Here is a 19706-nt window from a genome sequence, read left to right on the forward strand (position 1 = left end):
TGCTTGTTCTTGAACTTTACATAAATCAAATAATAAGGTCTGCAGTCTTTTGTATGTTTTCTTTCAAACCAGCATAAATCTGTGAGAGTCATTCATTTGTTGAATGTATCAGTACTTCATTCCTTTTTATGGTTGTGTAATATTCCATTGTATGAATATACCATATTTTAATAATCCATTTTCCTATGGCTGGATTTCTTTGGGCTACTTCCCAGATTTTGGTAATTATAAAGTTGCTTATAAATGACTTTCAGTAAACATAAACAGTCATATCTCTTGGACAGATACTTAGGAACAGAACAGCTGAGATGAGGGCTAGGCATGTGTTTTGCTTTTAATAGATTCTGGCACATTCGGAAGAAAAGTGAATTAGCAACGGGCCTATCAAGTTAGCAATGGGCCCTAGCACCTCGACAGCCTTATTTATCTATATTGCTTGGTCCAGAAAGGCTTTCCATTTGCAACCTGACAGAAAAAAAACTTAGCACACTGATTCATCTGAAATTATAAACCTCAAATTTTCAGTGGTAATGGCTTTTAAGTATTTCAGTCAAGGAAAGGCAGCACTTTTTAAGGTACAGGCAACCCTTTCTCGGGAGAAAGGTTACTTCAAAGTCAAGAGCAGTCGTTGTTTTTCACTTTCCCGGCGATGCGTGCAGGGTGGTTGCCCCTGCGATGCGCGCAGGGTGGATGCGGTCCTGCGCTCGCGAGGCTTCCTTGCTCAGCACCCCTCCTCTCTGTGCCTGGCCACTGCCTGATGAGCAGCCTAATTGGCCGCGCTCACTTGGTACTGCCACAGAACTCAGCGCTCAGGCCAAGGCAATCATCTTCGAGCACATTTCTACCGCAAGGATCTTTCCTTTTCTTGTATTTCACTTAATAAAATTAGTCACTACACATGGTGGATTAGCAGCAGCTCAGCTTCCTCGGATTTACATGAATTTATTCTCAGTGGAGAGATCAAGAGGCAATTTATTCAGTTCTTGGCCTTGATAGGAGTTCCCATCATCCGACCCTGCAGCTCTGTCTGAATAGCATGTTTGTGATTATTTGTTATTTGGGATGATTATTCCCACTTTTGCAGGAAGCTACTAGCAGAACATTTCCTGATTCTAAATTTTTATGAGCTGGTTTTAAAAGAGCAAGAGGGAGCAAGAAAATAAAAGGTAAAAGTTTTTAACAGTGGGCTTACATGTCAAAATTTTGACCCATCACAGAATACCCTCTGAAGCCTCTATTTTTGCCTAGGTGATTAACAGGATATTTCTCTACGAGATCAGAGCTGTGCTTTCAAATAGACTGTATCTATACATTGTGCATGCTTAGTTAATAAATGGAGAATTCAGTTTTTCAGGAGTTGTAGATCTTAGCATTGTACTGACCCATGGCCAGCAAGAGAAGAGGCTGTCTTTCTGGACATCCAGAGCAAATGGGAGCTAAATAGGAGGGAAGACCTAGTGGTGTACGACTACTCTTGCTCCTTTCATGTCCAGAGATACTTCTGTTATTCCACAGTCAAAAAAGAGCTGAATCAAAAATCACCAAGAGCTTGAATATAAAGGCATCTTTTCTTTCTGGTTTCTGAATATATCAATCAAGAGGCTAGACCAGTAATTTATATATTCAATGTTTTTTTTTTAAGTTTATTTATTTATTTTAAGAAAGAGACAGCACGATGGGGCGCCTGAGTGGCTCAGTCAATTAAGCATCCAACTTCGGCTCAGGTCATGATGTCGCAGTTCGTGAGTTTGAGCCCCGTGCCTGGCTCTGTGCTGACAGCTCGGAGCCTGGAGCCTGCTTCAGATTCTGTGTCTCCCTCTCTCTGCCCCTCTCCCACTCAGGAGAAGAGAGAAGAGAGAAGGAATCCCAAGCAGGTTCCACGCTGTGAGCGCAAAGCCCGATGTGGGGCTCGAACCCATGAAGCATGAGATCATGACCTGAGCTGAAACCATGAGTTGGATGCTTAACTGACTGAACCACCCAGGCGCCCCAAGTAATTTACGTGTTCAATGCCTTACTCTTCTCATATGGAAAATGAGCATGGCAGCACTACCAATCTCAAAGGGCTCTGGTGGGGGTTGGGTGGAATCAGGCCTTGCAAGAGCACAGCAATACCCACTTGGGGGGTTCAGCAATACCCACTCTCATTATTATTGTGTCTGTTCCTGTACTTGCCTTCCTTTTCCTTCTCCCTCATCCTACTCCTGTTCTTCCTCCTTCAGCCTCCAATTCCTCTATCAAAGAACCACAAACTGTACATACTCATTAAACTGGCCTCCGTGGTTAGAAAGAGCCACAGAAAATGCAGATGTATGGACTCTAGCCTTCTTTTGTTATTGTTGTAGGTAATACATCAGCGTTCGTCATTTCCCGTGCAGATTTTTGCAGTTTCAGATTTTTGGAATTCAGAAAGCTGTTACTTCTTGTGTTTTAGCTCTGCAACACCCTTTGTAGTTTTGCAGGTTATCTTTCCAGTGAAAGAAACTGAAAATCTCTGTATAGTGGTTTCTTATGGTGGGTGGCAACAATAGAGCTTTCATGCTGAAAACGACTTTTTTTCTTTTTTCTCAAAAGTAATTTGGGCTCAGAGGAAAGGTGCTAAAATATTGTAGGTTGGAATATTCATTCCTCTCTCCCTTTGCCACGTTAGAGAATGTTAGCCAATTTAAGGGATCGTTATGTTAGCATGGGCAGATGAAAAGAATGTCTGGGTCATGTGGTCTTGCCCACAGTGCTGACCTTGAAGTTGGCAGATGGGCACACTGTAGGTGTGCTCTCACTGGACCCTCTGTATGCTCCAGTCTTGCATCACCCTGTAGAAAATCTTCACCAGCAATCTTTGCTCACAATCAACACCCTTACTGGAATGTTGGTAAACATTGGCTTTCCTTCTTCTCTCTTACATGCTGGAACCAAATTCCCCCCAGAAAGGTCATGTCCACATCCATACAGCAATGCCCAAGGGTTCCTGAGCACTTACCTCCAACTTCCCCTTGCTGCCTAGAAAGCATGAATTATGAAGAAACTTTTTAATGTTTGTATAACACATATCTTATTTCCTTTGATTATACAGAAATTATGGGCCTGCATCCTTGTAAGTTTTAAATATAGTGTTGTCTGTAAGAAATTTCATAGGCTGGCCTCACTTCAAAACTTTTTTTCTGCATCCAGTATGCTAAAGTGTAAAAATGCACTATTTTCTAATATGCCTCAGGAATAAAAAAATGGGTCAAGTGTTTAGTATTAAAATTTGGCGGATAGCCTATCACTTTTTCTTTCTAATTCCAAATTCTCAGTTACTTAGAGAAGAAGTGGGAGATGCTGATGGTCAATTATTCAGTATTTAAAACAGTCATGGAAGGAATTGACAGTTTTCATTGCTCCCTGGAAAACTTTTTAGGAAATCTGGATGTACTAAGGGATTGGAAAAGAAGAGCGAGGAAGATTTCAACATCTCCAGGATATCAGGGAAATGAGGGCTGGCTTCACCAGACAATAGTCTACACACACAGTAGCCATCAATATGACACTGCACTATGAGACCAGACAGAAAGCTCCAGTGTGCAACAGGGAAAGTAGTTGATAAGATCTAAAAAATGATGATACAAAATTCCTAAATACTTTAGCTGGGCTACAAGGGTACTGTATTGAGTTTTAATCACCATATTTTTACATTTGGGACAATGAGAAGCATTGTGCATGCTCTGGTCTTTCCATGGAAAGAGAGAGACAAAAAGAGAGGGAGAGAGTCAGTCCAGTAAGGCACTGGAGGAATATCTAAGAAATTATTACCAGTGGTTGCCTTTGCTTTTAATTGTACGCATTTATTTGTTGTTCAAACTCCTTACCATGTCGACATAACTATTTTTGTTGAAAATAAAATTGAGAGATTTTTAAAAATCACTTGGAGAGATTCAAAAAGGTGATAACAAAAATAATAATAATACCAAACACCTTTGTAGTGCTTGATATATACCAGACACTGCTCTAAGAATTTAATATAGATTGGCTGTTTGGTGTAGCCTGCTGTCTGGGGTAGCTGAGTGGCTCAGTTGGTTAAGCGTCTGACTTCGGCTCTGGTCATGATCTTGTGGTTTGTGGGTTCGAGCCCTGCATCAGCACAGAGCCTGGATCCTGCTTTGAATCCTGTGTCTCCCTCTCTCTCTGCCCCCCCCCCACTTGTGTTCTGTCTCTCTCTGTCTCAAAAATAAACAATAAACATTAAAAAATTTTAAATATAGAGAGACTGGCAGTTCAATCCTCATAATAACCTTATCCCGTTTTCCAGATGAACAAAGTGATGTACACAGAGGCTAAGTACCTTGACCCCAGTCAAATGGGGAACGATGATTTAAAGCAAGGCAGTGCAGCTCCAGGTTCTGGGCTATTGAACGAATACACTGTAAAGTAATTAAGATAAAGGAAGAAGGCTGAGAGATAGTGTGATTTTTATCTGTATGCATATGAGAAATTTAAAGGTAGAGAAGTTTATTAGTTGTTTAGGTCCACAGAGAACCCCATTTGAAAAACATAAGCTCTAATTAAAGCAAAAAGAAATGAAATTTAGTGTATGAAAGAACTTGACTTCAGTTGAAGAAACTCTGGAATGGCAAAACAGGAAGGTGACTTTGAAAACATCGGGGATTTTTATTATTAAAAATATCTCTGTAGGGTAATTACAGTAATTAAACTTTCCATCTTCACCATAATCATTGTCTTCTTTGTAATCCAATGTCTCTCCATCTTTAATTCCATTTCCTTAGTCTTATTTACAAATTGTTCCCCTCAACCGATCAAGTATATTCAAATGCCTTAAGGGATACTAACTTGAACACTATCCACCTTCTTTTATTACAGTAACAATTTCATTTGATTGGTCCCATTACTCCTATAAGGATGAAATTTAGACGATTAAATAAAACATATAAAACGAATCATTAGGGTAGTCTATGTGAAGTACATACAGGAAAACTAATGGAGATTTCTGAGGCTCACTTTTTTAGGACACAATTTTCCAGTACATAAGGAAAAGACCATAATAGTCATGTTTTCCAAAGAAGTGTCATAATGAAATTTCTTTAGTAAAATAGCTAATGGCATGGTAATTGTATACTTTATTGAATATGCTGGTACTTATCATTAATGTGATCCATAAAATGAATAATATCTCTTACTTTATTGAGATTAGAGTTGCAAATGAGCTAACAATGCTTGCAAATTAAAATCTAGGCTAGAGCACTGACAATGGGGGACATCTTAATTTAGAAAGAAGGGAAGTAGTGACACTTTAAAGTGGTGATTTTGTAAGTGCGGTAGATCATTTTCTCTCCTAGTTGTGTCTAAGGCCCATGATCCAAAAGGTTGAATCCTGCCATTTCTGTGCCAGAGAATCTACTATCAGAGAACCTCCCTACCTTTAGTGAGAGATCAAATTAGGAAAGGCTTTCTCAGGAGTCCTGATACCCCCTATCCCCACTCCATCATACACTCACCAGTTCCATAAAGTACACATGACATTTTTCTCTTGCTGGAATATACATGATGGAGGATGCTCTCTCATTCCCACAAAATAGATTGTGATTTTTGCACAATTCCTTGCCCAAAGTCTATATTGCCAACCTTTCCCTCCTCCCTTTACAAAAGCACAATGAAAACCAAAAATCTGGGAGAAACATTACTATATAGATAACCTTGATTCCTTATCAATGTACGCAAGGATAATTCATAAATAAAACCTATTACAGGTATTTTAAATCTTGTTTGTAGCAAACCTTATACCTAATCAGTGTGAAAGAAATGACTCTGTGGGAAAGAACTGACACTGGACCACGTCATAACAAGTCTTCCATTTGCCTAGTGACTAATTGAAATTATACATCATTGCCTACAAAACAAAAACATTCCCCTTTCTCTCTGTTCTTTGCTTGAATTAAAAGAGATTTCTTGAGAGAAAAAATAGAGGCTATTTCTTTCTCTGTGCTTCAAAGACAATATGATGTTTAAGTATCTGATCTTGGAGGTCAGGCAGACCTGAGTTCCAATCCTGGCTCTGCTATATACTAGATTTGTAATCCTGAACAAGTTACATAAACCCTTTGAGCTTTGGTTTCTTCATCTATAAAATGAAGCCCATTAAATAGAGTCAAGTCATTAACTGTTATTAGTAGGAGAAGAAGTAGTTATTCATCATTGTCTGGCACATTTTCAGGAGAAATCTGATTACATAAAAGTTTCCTCCTTTTTCTTAACAAATGCATCAACCTTTCTGAATAAATGTTTGTAGAAAAACTTCTCCCAAAAATTACCATAAGAGTCAGTTTCATTCCTTTCAAACATGGTAGTCATATAAATAAACAGTTATTTAGATTCAGAGCAACTAAAGTTAATTTGTTACAACTAGTCAGCAAGTCAATCTTGGAGTGTTTGCTGCTTACAATGAGTCTTGGAAATAAAGTAGAATGGCCTTTCCAGGAAGAGGTTACCAGCACGACACAAGATGAAATGGCATAGCAATGGGGATCTCAAAATTGAATGTGCCCTAGAATGACCAGGAAAGTTTGTTAAAAGATAAATTTTTGAACCCCAGCCCCAGATTTCCTGGTTAAATAGGTTAAAGATAAAGCCCAAGAATTCACTGTTCTAATGATTTGTAGTTGATTCTGATACTGTCGGCCTGGGACCACATTATGAGAAGCACTGGAACAGGATGATGTACTGGAGGACTATAAAGACTGTACTTTGTTGCTGATGAAGTAGTGCGATAAGCACATAGCCAGAGATGGGCCAGAAGAGACAGTCAGAATGCAGATCATGGAGCAACTTGGACATCTACTGAGGGGTATAAGTTTAGTCCAAGGCCCAATTTAAAAGGATCACTGCTATAGAAATAGACTGGGGAGTGGGAAGCCTAAGGGTCAGTTGGTCAATTTAGAAGTTGGTGTAATCATCCAAGGGAGAGATGGTGGGGGCTTGAATTAAGTCAAGGTGGGAACAAAGATGAAATAGACAGAGCTTGACGATGGATGAGGTAAAAGGATGGAAGGAGCTTGGTTTGAAGATGCTCTTCAAGGACTCAATCCTAATACACTATGTAAATTATAATAGTTCTAATTCTATGTCAGAAATTGTTTTGAATTACTTCAGATATTTAAATCCATAATAAAACAGAACAGGTTTGAAAAAATGCAGTATGTTCCAACCAACTATTTTGGCCATCTCAATCCATTTAGTAAATTATTCCCAATGTATAACAATGATAGTTAATGTGTATTCAGTGCTTGCTTTGCACAAGGAACTCTCTTGCACACTCAGTATTTTACTTAATTCTCAGTACACTCTAGAGTGGGCACTATAATTAGTCCCACTTTACAGATGTGGAAACCTAGATCATTTCCTGTTTCAGACAGCTTTCGTGTGTCCCTCCAAATCCACTCCCCATTCTTTCTACCTTTTTTCTGCTATAGGAAACTACCCTGTATGGACAAGCTTCAAGGTGGGGTTAGCCAATAGGAGAACCTGGCAGGAGACCAGAGGCAGGGGCCAGAGTGAGGCCAGGTTTTATTCCGTCCTCACATGTTGTCTCACACTGGCTATGTTCCTCAACAAAATGTCATAGATCCTCTGAATGTGGCCCTGTCTACACAGCTTTCTCCTTCCTACTTCCAGAAACTAATTTTTCTCCTCTTCCTTTCAGGTTTAGGAAAAGGAATACCTCTTCTGTTCCTATGACTGAGGTACAACACTAGCTGTCATTGTTTCCTTGCAAAATGCTTACACTTTTAAATTAGGCCCCTTATGACACTGCCACTAAATTATCCTACATTGAACAGTCAAGGAATACAGGAAAAGGGTGGGAGTCAGGGATTCAAAATCCTACAATATGACTTTAGACACCAAGTTCCTAGAGTTAGGGAGAGGGAAGGAGGAAGGATTGGTGAGTAGTGTCTTTTTTCCTGTAGTTTGGAACTGAGTATAGACAAAGGCAGAGAATAACCATCGGTTAAACAGATTTCTACAGATCAAGAAGAGCTAAGTCTGAAAAAAGATTAGTGAAAAATCTATTCTTTGGCCTCTTGACCAGTTCACCGTAATTGGAAAAGAAAAGAAGAGTCTCTGCCTGGCCCTCAACATCTTTATATGACAGCAATAGGATGGATGTTTAAAAGCTGGTAGGGTTTTAAGTAGCACCATTATGAAGATAAGTCGCAACGTTGGTTTTCTCAATCTCACACCACACTCCAGTGCCTGCCTCTTCCATCAGCAAGACAGGTAATTAAAATAGTGTGGTAAGCAGAATGACACAGGATGGAGTCAAAGCTTCTGTGAAGTTTCTGAAGGAGCTGTTTAAACTAACAATCTTGTACATGATGTAGGTGACTATTTTTTTTTTTTTTAATGGGTGACAGAGGAGAAGAAGCACCATTCTGGAGATTAGCTTTTTATTCTCTCATATTCATATCCTGTTTAGTTAAGAGAACTCATTTTCTTGCAGTGTGTGGTATCATATTCCTGATTATAGAGTGTCATATATAGTGATACATACAGTTATATGTAACTAAAGTTAATATACATGAAATCTTCAGAAAACAGATGGATGTTCAACTTTCCAAAACTGATTAGAATTGTTAATCAGAGTTCAGAGAAGAGATAGTCACAGCCAAGACACCAGTTCCATCAGCTGGTGATGATTTCCTTAACACGGTAACAAGCCCCATATCCCAGTCCTAACCATAGATAAGCTTAGGTCATGCAGCTACCATTTAACATTTAAATATATTAGTTCCTGGGCCGCCTGGGTGTTTCAGGTGGTTAAGCATCAACTTCGGCTCAGGCCAAGATCTCAAGATATGTGACTCAGAGCCCTGCTTCAGGCTTTGTGATGACAGCTTTGAGCCTGAAGCCTTCTTTGGATTCTGTGTCTCCCTCTCTCTCTCTGCCCCTCCCCTGCTCATGCTTTGTCTCTCTCTGTCTCTGTCTCTCTTTCTCTGTCTCTCTAAAAAGTAAATAAACATTAAGAAAATAAGAAAATAATAAAGAAATAAATTATTTCTGTAGACCAGAAATCAAAAGCTATGGAGATGTTGCTATAAAATTAAATGTTAGACAATGAAAACATACACGGTAATTTATATTTTCTCAAACTGATCATTGAGAAAATAATAAAAGACCTGAGAAAATGAGAACAAACGAAAGTTATTAGATATAGCAAACCTAGCTTTTTCTAGGAAAGTTATAAAGCACCAATAAGTTTATATATAATACAAAAGAAGTTTAATTTTTTAAAAATTTTTAATGTTTATTTATTTTTGAGAGAGAGAGAACCCAAAGCAGGATCCAGACTCTGAGCTGTCAGCACAGAGACCGATGTGGGGCCTGAACTCATGAAGCTCGAGATCATGACCTGAGCCTAAGTCAGATACTTAACTGACTAAGCCACCCAGGCACCCCCTCTTTTTAAAAAATGTTTAATGTTTACTTATTTTTGAGAGAGAGAGTAAAAATTTTAAATTCAAAAGAACAATACACTTATCAAGACCTGATTTCCTAATGAATTACAATATTCAGCATATTTCATTTATTTACACAAAATAACATGCAATTTTGTATAAAACCACTGTGATAATCACAATCAGTACATATATGGTCAAAACAGTTCCATTTCTTTTCCCAGAAATAATCAGATTAAATTAGAAATGAGTGATGTATCAGTGCATTGTAAAAACTAGATCTCTTGACCCCAAGCCCAGGATTATTATCAATCAGGTAAATTTCTATTCTAAAAACTTACACAGAAAACATTAATAAAATGACTTAGTTCTTATATCTCTAACCCAACTTGTTCCCTTGTCATAAATTAACTTTCTACTTGTTCCCTTGGCCTTAAGGTCATTCCCATATGCAGCTGACTTAAGCGGACTGCACCTTTGAATGGGGTTTTCATTGCTGCCATTGATGTGATCAGTTTAGTCCCCACAGCCAAACTGATCATTGCAGCAACAGACATTCATCTTTGAGACAGCTACATTTAGCAATCCCAGCATGCCATTGTCGATTTACTTTTAGCCACTGACAAGTCTGGCCCCCACCTTGGGCAGGCTTTCCCAGACTAGAAAGAATAATGCAGTTGGTCCAAAATTCCGAGGTTAACTATTTGAATGATCCACCAGTTTATAACTATAAACGTGTCAAATGAGAGGATGTGGGGGAACCAAAACTGTGAAAGTAATGAGTAAACCAAACCTGGTCTCTAAAATCGGTAACTTTTTCTTCTGTAATATTTATAAGGCTTGTTTGCGTTTTAGAAATAGTCAATGTTGGGGCGCCTGGGTGGCTTGGTCGGTTAAGCGTCCGACTTTCCCTTAGGTCATGATCTCGCGGTTCGTGGGTTCGAGCCCCGCGTCGGGCTCTGTGCTGACTGCCAGCTCAGAGCCTGGAGCCTGTTTCAGTCTGTGACTCCCTCTCTCTCTGACCCTCCCCTGCTCACGCTGTCTCTCTCTCTCTCTCTCCTAGAAATAAATAAAAAGTATTTAAAAAAAAAAAAAGAGTCAGTGTACCCTCTTATGAGCAAGGTGCTGTTGGAGGTTAGTTGTTTTTTTTTTTTTCTTTTTCCGATCTACTATCTTATTATCTTATTAATCCTCCCAACGTCCCAAGTTTAGCTTTTTTTCCTATCATTTCATTCAGTCCATTTGACATCTTACAAAGTATTATTAACACCAGTTTATAGGGGTGTCTGGGTGGCTCAGTCAGTTAAGCGTCCAACTTCGGCTCAGGTCATGATCACACGGTTCATGGGTTTGAGCCCCACATGGGGCTCTGTGCTGACAGCTCAGAGCCTGGAGCTTGTTTCAGAGTCTATGTCTCCCTCTCTCTCTGACCTGCTCACTCTGTCTCTCTCTCTCTCAGAAATAAATAAAACATTTAAAATTTTTTAAAGAAAAACACCAGTTTATAATGAGGCTATGGAAGATTTAAATAAAGTCACATAACAAGTGGCTAAGTCAAAATTCAAAATCACGTCTGAAAGGTTCTAGGGTAACATTGGGTTTCAGCATTACAAAGTTTTCCACCCATAGCTAAGGTCACAATGACTCCCCATTCTGGGGACAAATAAACACATCAGCATTTGTGTCTCATTTTTCTAGTTTTCTCAACCCCAACTCTTAATAAACCTTACAAAAAGGTTGAAATTTATTCCAAAGTATAAATAATGAGAAGGAGCTTAAAAGATTAACAAAAATTGAGTTTTTAAGGCAAAATTAAATCTGAAGTATGGATAGAGATTTAAGGGAGGCAAGGAGGATCTCCTTGAACTCTTAAAATGACCCATTGGTAGTCATCTTCTTGGGAACATAGGCAGCTAATATGAGTACATAGACAAGTAAAAACATATGTCTCCATGAAAGGCAGGTGATTAATACTATCTCGGAAAGGGCAGAGACCAGTCACTTGCATGTTTGACTCAGCACTTCACTTTGAAGGCTTCTTAAATATTAAACCACTAATTCATTTCAAAAATGTGAATTTGGGAGGTGGGGATCTGGTTAAATATGGAGGAATAAACACAAGTCCATTTCTTCCCAGTCTTTCAATATTACCAAAATGAAAGAGGAGAAATAAAAGTAGCATAAACCCTCAATGGCAAAAAAGAGAAAGAAACATACAAAGAAAAAGAAAAACAACAGGAAAGGAAACAACAGTAGAAAGGAAAGAAAGAATATAGATAAAAATTTTGTAGGTAGGAAGCTGATGAAGGAGAGATTACTGACTTGGTTGAGAAGAGAAAGCTAAACTCTCATGTAACTGCCAAAGTCAATAATGACAAGGCAAAAGATATACTCCTCAGATATCTCAAGATTTGGGGTTGGGGCACAATGTTCCATGAAATGTCAGGGTAGAGCTTAGGGCTGAAGACAGCAGAGTACGTGGAAAGGCTTCATAAAAAAGAAGTTTGACCCAGATTCCTTCCGGCAACATTTGCAACCAGGCAAATATCCTTCCCCAACTTTTGAAGACTAGAAGAGTTTTACTCTCTTACGAAATGAACCAGAGAATTTGGACTCATGTTTCCCCTGTGATGGAGTCATGGTGGATGGAGCCATGGTGAGTTATTAAGGAGAAAGCAGGGAATTAAGTGAAAGTCTCAGTAGTTTCTAACTGGAACTCCCAGCCCTATTCCCACACATGTGCTCACAGACCGCTGCTAATCCAGGGTATATCTACTGCTTGAGGAATTGTCTCTAAAAAGTTTCAGAGGAAACACAATTAGTAACATAGAAGATGGTCTCCGAATGCAAAAACTAGTCTCCAATTCAGTCCATCAGCTGAGAAGCCAGGCACAGCTTTTAAATGCCTCACTCTCCAAATAAACAAACAGCAAACAGTAAGGGCAACAGCAATTTGAAGGTGAAGCAATTTGAAGAAATCCTTCTATGTAGGACACAAAGGAGAGAGAATGGAATTCAGGAGAAACAAAGCCAGCATAAGGGACAAAAAATAATTTCAAATAGGAAAGCACTTAAAAATACAACCATAGAAAGAAAGAAGAGATTGTATCCATAAAACCACAAATGGGATGCAAATGGAATATACTAAGGTAAAATTTTTATAGCTCTGGAGAGAAACTGTCCATGAAAGTAGAACAAATAACCAAGAAAACTTCAGAGAAAGTGGAATGAAAGCAAACAGATGGATAATGAAAGAGAAGAAAAAAACCTAGGAAATTCAAGTGTTAACTCAAAAGGTCAAGAACAGTGAAACATTCAGCCCCATCTCCCAACCTCCAGAGACTGAGATCAATCATATAGCCAATGGTAGTAGTCATTGAGGCCTATAGAAGGAAACCTTGAATAAAAACTCTGGACAATGAGGCTCAGGGAGTTTCCAGGTTGGTGACATCAATGCTGAGAGGTGGCTTGCCCAGATTCCCCTGGGAGAGGGCATGGAAGCTCTGGATCCTCCCCCACTTCCAGCCTCCAAGACCTTGCCCTATACATCCCTTCTCTTTGGCTGTTCCTGAGCTGCATCCTTTATAATAAAACTGTAACTTAAGTATAGTGCCCTCAGTTAAGTTCTGTGAGTTGTGCAGTGCACCACATTTTTGAACCTAAAGGGGCTTGTGAGGACTTCCAAATTTATAGTCAACCAGGGAGAACTATAGGTGGCTTGGGAACATCTAGGACTTCCAACGGAGGAAGTCATGCATGACTGAGCCCCTCAACCTGTGGGGTCTGTACTAACTCAAAATTTAATTGATTTGTGAGACATTAAGTTGCTGTCAGGGAATTGAATGTGACCAAACAAAATGTTTAGAAATAAGAAAGTTAGTACCAGAAGAAAGGTAAAATGGTTCAAAGTTATTTTCTGTAGAGAGCTGAATTAAAGGGTAGAAATGAGTGGGCAGGTGCTGCTTTATCTCCTTAAAATCTTTTAGATTTTATTTTGCCATGATGTTCATGTATTTTATTGATATAAATTAATTTTATTAGGTAAGAATTTATTTCTAATAAGTGAAAGTATCATTTTATTTTATTATCCACTAAGCTCTCCAAATCATAATGTCCATTATGTGATCATTGATTAATGCATTGACTTGTCCCATAACTATTAAACATCTGACATTCTGTGCCCAGTGAGGAATAAAAAGACTTTTGGAAAATGTATTTTGATTGGGAAGAGCTACATGAAAAACGTGAGAATAAATGCAAAGAATATATACAATAATATTTTTTAAAATCTTATTATCAATATTATTATCAACTGGTAGAAATCAGCACTTTTGACTGGGCACATTTTTATAATATACATCAGCATAACATGATTAATTAAATATAGGACACTGTCTTCATTGTACAGATTATCACTAATTATTATACCAAAGTCAGAAAAATTATCAAAATAATAAAAAATTAGCATCATATGTGTGGAGAGTCAGTCTGTGAGTATGTATCACGGGGAAATGCATGTTTTATACAGAATGTGAACTCAAGATGTTTTATCTTCATGCCTAGCTTCTCATTTGGCAATCACTTTTTAGTTTGATATTGGAGGTGTGATCTGTGCTACAATTTGTTTTGATGGTCTCCAAAATTTTTGATTTTGGTTTTATCTTATACAGTGTTCAAGATTTACTCAATGAAATTTAGGTTGGTTTCTTTGTTATGCATTTGGATGGCAATTTATTACTTTTAGCTTGCAGAAGGAATTATAAGTGCATTTTCTTCTCTATTTAAATTCCCGGAAGAGAGATAACTCTGCGTTGGCAGGGCTGGAACCCCCTAATCCCAAACCCCTTCCTTCCCCATTGAAACAGTAGTTTTCATTATGCACTTCTTTATTAACTTGAGGTTTCTTAGGCAAACATCACAACAACAGTGTAGAAAGACACTGAGACATTTAATGGCAGAACGCAGCATTTCATTGGGACATAATCAGATGATGAAACCAGTATATTAATCCAATGAATTCTGTAAAAATCACCTCAGGTAGTTGCACCCAATGAGAGACGGGGTCCAGTGAGGTTAGGGCTGGGCTGGGAACTGTGGCAACATTTAACAGTTGAGAAACTGGTAATGACATTAACCCTATACAGCCTGATGCACCTCATTCTTTCAGGGTCCCTTCTCCTTCTTTTTTGCTTTCTATCATTTTATTCTTTCTTTATTTCCCAGAACTCCTGTTTTCCCCCATGCCTTGATCCTGCCAAACATTCCCATTTATCATGTATTATGTGTCAGAGCTGATAAGCAGTATATATGTGTGTTAACTCATTAATCCTCGCTACAACCCTATGGGATGGGTGTTATCAATATCATACCGATAAACAAACCTAGACACAGGATGAACTCTCCAAACTCACACGCCTAGAAAACCTTACATTCTTATTACTATATGCTGCTTAGGACGCCAGAAGCTCTAAGGAGCCTTTGTCAACTCCTTCCCGCAAATGCACACAAGACTTTCTGCATCTGGTGATTCTTAAAGCAGCCCCAATTCCAGCTTCAACTAGTTCACACAAATCACTCAGTCTGTTGCCTGCAATGCAGTTGTTTGTTTTCCAATTTGCCTTTGGATTCTTAGACCACCTCTATCTTCCAAAGCAATGTGGAGTGTTGTTACAGACAAATAAAAGGAAAATGTCAGATTTTCTGAATCTGAATTTACCCATGTGACATGAACTGTTTTGGTTTTAGCCTTAGGGAGTCTTTTTCCTAAAGCTTACCTGTGCTTTATAAGATGGTGGGGGCAGACTGTTGCTCCTAAAATGAGGAATAATTCCTGCCTATTAGCAAGTGAGTTTGCCTCCAGGAAACCTCTGAAAGTCGGTACAAATCAGAAGAGTTTCGGCAGGGGCCTAAATTAACCTGCAGGGGCCTTTCGGAGCCGCAAGCAGTATTACTCCCGAGCCCAGCAAGGTCAGCCCAGTCACGATTTTGGCTCTGCTTCTAAAGTGGGAATGATTTTTGAAAGAGAACTTGCCTGTTGCTTTATGTTGTGGAGGAGAAAAAAATAAATAAGAAAATGTGACTAATCAAGTGCTGGAAGACGTGAAAACAGAAGTTTTCTGATTAGTAATGCAAAGCTGGGATCATGTCTTCTTGGATTTGTCAAAATGGAGAACATAAAATCCTGCTAACCTATTCAGCTAGCTAAAAGGTTTCCATGACAACTGTGGGAACTTGGAACATTCAGTACTCTTGTCTTCAAAAATAACCTTTCCATATAGGCAAGAGATTGTTAAAAGCACTAACCCACTTCACCTCTCCAGTCCAAGGTAACTACCTGACCATTATGTTGGTCTCTTACTACCCTGGAAAAACTTCAAATGGTCTGTTTATTCTACAGAGTAGGAATAAAAATTCAGATGACTAGCCCCGTATAAACTGTGTTTAATCTCAGCATGTTTTAGCCCCCTTTTTACTTCGTGCACTCATTAGTTTTTCCAGAGGAAAGAGAATTTACTTCTATGCAAGGAATTAGAGATATAAAGGTTGTTTCTTCTCTCCTTTTAAAGCCATAGAACTATATACAAAATATAGTTACCTCTTAGGAAATTTTGTCCCTGAAATGCCAGCAACACATGTTCATGGTAGATAATATAGGAAATACATAAAATGACAAGGAAAAAAAAGGGGGAGATCCATTATCTCACAGGCAGAGAGACTAACCATTGTTGAAATTTTTATATATTCTCTTCTAGTGTTTATATCATATCTCTATTTCATTAGTTCATTTTTTAAGCTGAATCATTCCTTAAGCTTGACCCATCCACAGAGATAAGCTTGGATAACAGAGGGTTTATTGCAAAAAAGACAGAAACAAAAAGATACATAGCAGATAAACACTTGGGTGGCAGTGCCTCTAAGACTAACTTCATGAAGATCTGAGACAATAGCTTAACAAGTACTCAGGATAATTAACCTACCTCATTTGTGCATTCGTGTTCCTATTGTCCCAGAGAGAGGTTCCAATTGGTCTGTCGGCCATCATCCAGTATGGAACATCTATTTTCCTGGCTTACTCTTTTTTTTTTTTTTTTTAACATTTATTTATTTTTGAGAGACAGAGACCGAGTGCAAGCAGGGGGAGGAGCAGAGAGAGAAGGAGACACAGAATTTGAAGCAGGCTCCAGGCTCTGAGCCATCACCACAGAGCCCCACGCGGGGCTCAGACCCACCAACCGTGAGATCATGACCAGAGCTGAAGTTGGATGCTCAACCGACTGAGCCACCCAGGTGCCCCTTGGTTTCCTCAATCCTTGTCCAGGTTACAAGTTTAGTTTCAGGTATCACAAATGGCAGAACCCCAGAAATTTAACTGGGCCATTTCAGCCTTCCTCGAGCAGAAGGCAGTCTCAAAAGCTCCTTACTAGTACATCCTATACCTAATTTTATATTTATTTTCCCCTTGAGAGTCATCATCTATGGCATTTCAGAAGTGGGAGAATAAAAGTGGTTGGCCCCAAGTGCAAGCAATGGCAAGGGGAGGAGAGACAGCATTAAAGAGAAAGTAAAAAGCAATAATTAGTAAATAAAAGCAATGGAAGTGCAGCGTGCTTTGTATTATCACAATGTTTCAGCAAGTCTAAACACTGGGGATAAAATGCTCCTCCAAAAATATTTTTGTTGTTCTAATTTCTAAACAATTAGTGAAGACACTGACGGGTTTTTCTAAAATAATATACATTTAAGCTTCAAATTAGCACTTCTTAATTACTCACACTGTAATCAACCTCGTAGTCTATGTGGGAGTTCATTCAAAGGACTCCCTGTGTGGCCCATGACAAAGAGGATGAATGCTCCCCTCTTCTCAAAAGCAGGTTCCATAGGGTTCAGAATCATTCAAGCTCACTTTGGGCCCAGTTCATTTATTCAACTCCTATGTCCTGTCCATTTCTGCACTGAGCCAGTAAATTTGACACAAACAATGATAAAGATTATAAGATAGGTTCAAAGATAAATGAGCAGAACTTCAATTACTTCAATTCAATCATTCTATGCACAAATCATTCTCTGAAATGAGGAATTCGGTCTTTTGAAAGTATTTCTCCATATGCTTTTCCTTTTTTACAAAAAAAGTACTTTAAAATATTAATTTATTCATTTTTTCTTTTGTATACCATAATATTTATTTTTAAAATGTATTTTAGTGTATCTTCTTTGTTGGCATAAACTCATATAAAGAATTTTACTCTCCACGTTTTTTTTTCTGAGTATTGTTACTGTTTGTTACATTTCAGGTTTTTTATTTTTTTAATGTTTATTTTTGAGCAAGCACGAGAAAGAGACAGAGAGACAGAGTGACAGAGAGACAGAGTGCGAGTGAGGGAGGGGCAGTGAGAAAGGAAGACAGAGAATTCAAAGCAGGCTCCAGGCTCATTAGCACAGAGCCCATCGCGGGGCTTGAACCCATGAACCGTGAACCTCATGACCTGAGCCAAAGGCGGACACTTAACTGACTGAACCACCCAGGTGCCCCTTACTGTTTGTTGCATTTCATCATGATCATTACTGAAAATAGTTTTGTCCTATACAGGAGGAAAGGGTATTTAAAGTGATTCATTCCAGATATCAACTACTCTAGATATGCCCTTGTCTACTATATTTTAAGCACTTGATAATATTAACTTCTCACTATAACCTATTCTACTATAAGCATATTCCTTTATCCAGTGACACCAATATCTACTTAACTCAATCTATTATTGGACAATTAGCTTGCTTCCAAGTTTTGTTGTTATAAATAGTGGTATATGATGTCTCTGTACAGATTTTGTTCTTACTTTCTAACTCTGCCTCAGTCTAATTTTATGGGACTGCTTTTAGGCAATAAACGGTGCCAAAAAAACAGGACAAGAGCACTGCAATTGATTATCCACAAACTAGATGGTGTGAATCATCACTGCAGTGACTCTAGCTGATTCAATAGTTAATTATCCACAAACTGAGTATCCATAATTTATTGACCTACCTACAACATCCTAGTAAAAATAAAAATTAAGAAAAATCTTATGGCACATTGTCTTTAAAAAGCCTTAAGAATCTCTCCTTTTTTAATATGCATCTATTATTTATGTGCAGTAATCTTGAACATTTCCATCTAACACGTTACGCAGAAGCTTAGCAGAATAAAATCCTCCCAGGCAGCTCCTCGTCATCTGGGGCACCCTAATCTGCTATATTTATTCATGTTTCAATGCACATACTAAATAAGAAATTGGCAAGATGATGCAAGGGGTTATGGATGTTCAGCTTTGTTCTTAAGCTTAGAGTCAGGCAACATTTTTTGGGGTAGTTTACTTCCTACCAAAATGCAATAGGAAAATAAGGAGAATTTGATTTACACCCACACTGAGGAAGCAGCTCGGCCTGAAAATCACAATGTAGTATATTTGGGAAAGGATTGTTCTGTGAGAGACGAGGGAAAGCCATGGTAAGAGTTTGGCTCTAGTGCTACACTGCCTGAGTTTGAATCCCACTGGCTGGCTGGGTGACCCTGGGCTAGTCAGTGGCTGAACTGGGTTCTAGGATAGAAGAATAAACAAATTACAGTCCCTGCACTCATGGAAATTTATAGGTTTTTTTCTTAATGTCTTATTTATTTTTGAGAGAGAGAGAGAAGCAGCATGAGCAGGGGAGGGTCAGAGAGAGAGGGAGACACAGAATCTGAAGCAGGCTCCAGGCTCTGAGCTAGCTGTCAGCACAGAGCCCAATAGGGGACTCAAACCCATGAACCGTGAGATCATGACCTGAACCGAAGTTGGATGCTTAACCCACTGAGCTACCCAGGCGCCCCAGAAATTTACAGTTTAGAGTGTCAGATAATTAAAAAGATCATTATATAAAAGAACACAGATCAGGACATCCCACCCAGCCTCAGAATATCTGTCAGTATTATTATAATCTGTCAGTATTATTATATTATTATGAGATTCATCGTGTTACCTCCCATAGAAGATTAAGTTTCTTTGAAGGTGGACCATCTATACACACACACACACACACACACACACACATATGTGTGCATGCATGTGCACCTGTGCACGCGCGCGCACACACACACACTGAAGGTAGCTTTTTCTCTCTCTCATAAATAAATACAAATATAGATATAGACATACATATATGCATATATGTGTGTATATGTACACGCATACACTGAAGATAGACTCTCCCTACACATACATATACACATTTACATACATACCT

At 38.7% G+C, this 19706-nt stretch overlaps 1 protein-coding gene across 1 annotated transcript in view; it reads left to right on the forward strand.

Moving 5' to 3' along the window:
• Positions 1–675: 675 nt before the first annotated feature.
• The window catches only part of GABRB1 (gamma-aminobutyric acid type A receptor subunit beta1), a 158445-nt gene continuing 139414 nt past the window's right edge, over positions 676–19706 (forward strand). The window contains exons 1-4 of the mRNA XM_039241103.1: positions 676–819; positions 2346–2514; positions 2733–2872; positions 4289–4407. Of these exons, the coding sequence (XP_039097034.1) occupies positions 676–819; positions 2346–2514; positions 2733–2872; positions 4289–4407 (572 nt within the window). The remainder of the gene's footprint in view (positions 820–2345; positions 2515–2732; positions 2873–4288; positions 4408–19706) is intronic.

The sequence above is a fragment of the Hyaena hyaena genome, unplaced genomic scaffold (assembly GCF_003009895.1).
Source record: "Hyaena hyaena isolate Hyena2069 unplaced genomic scaffold, ASM300989v1 scaffold_187, whole genome shotgun sequence".
NCBI lineage: Eukaryota > Metazoa > Chordata > Mammalia > Carnivora > Hyaenidae > Hyaena > Hyaena hyaena.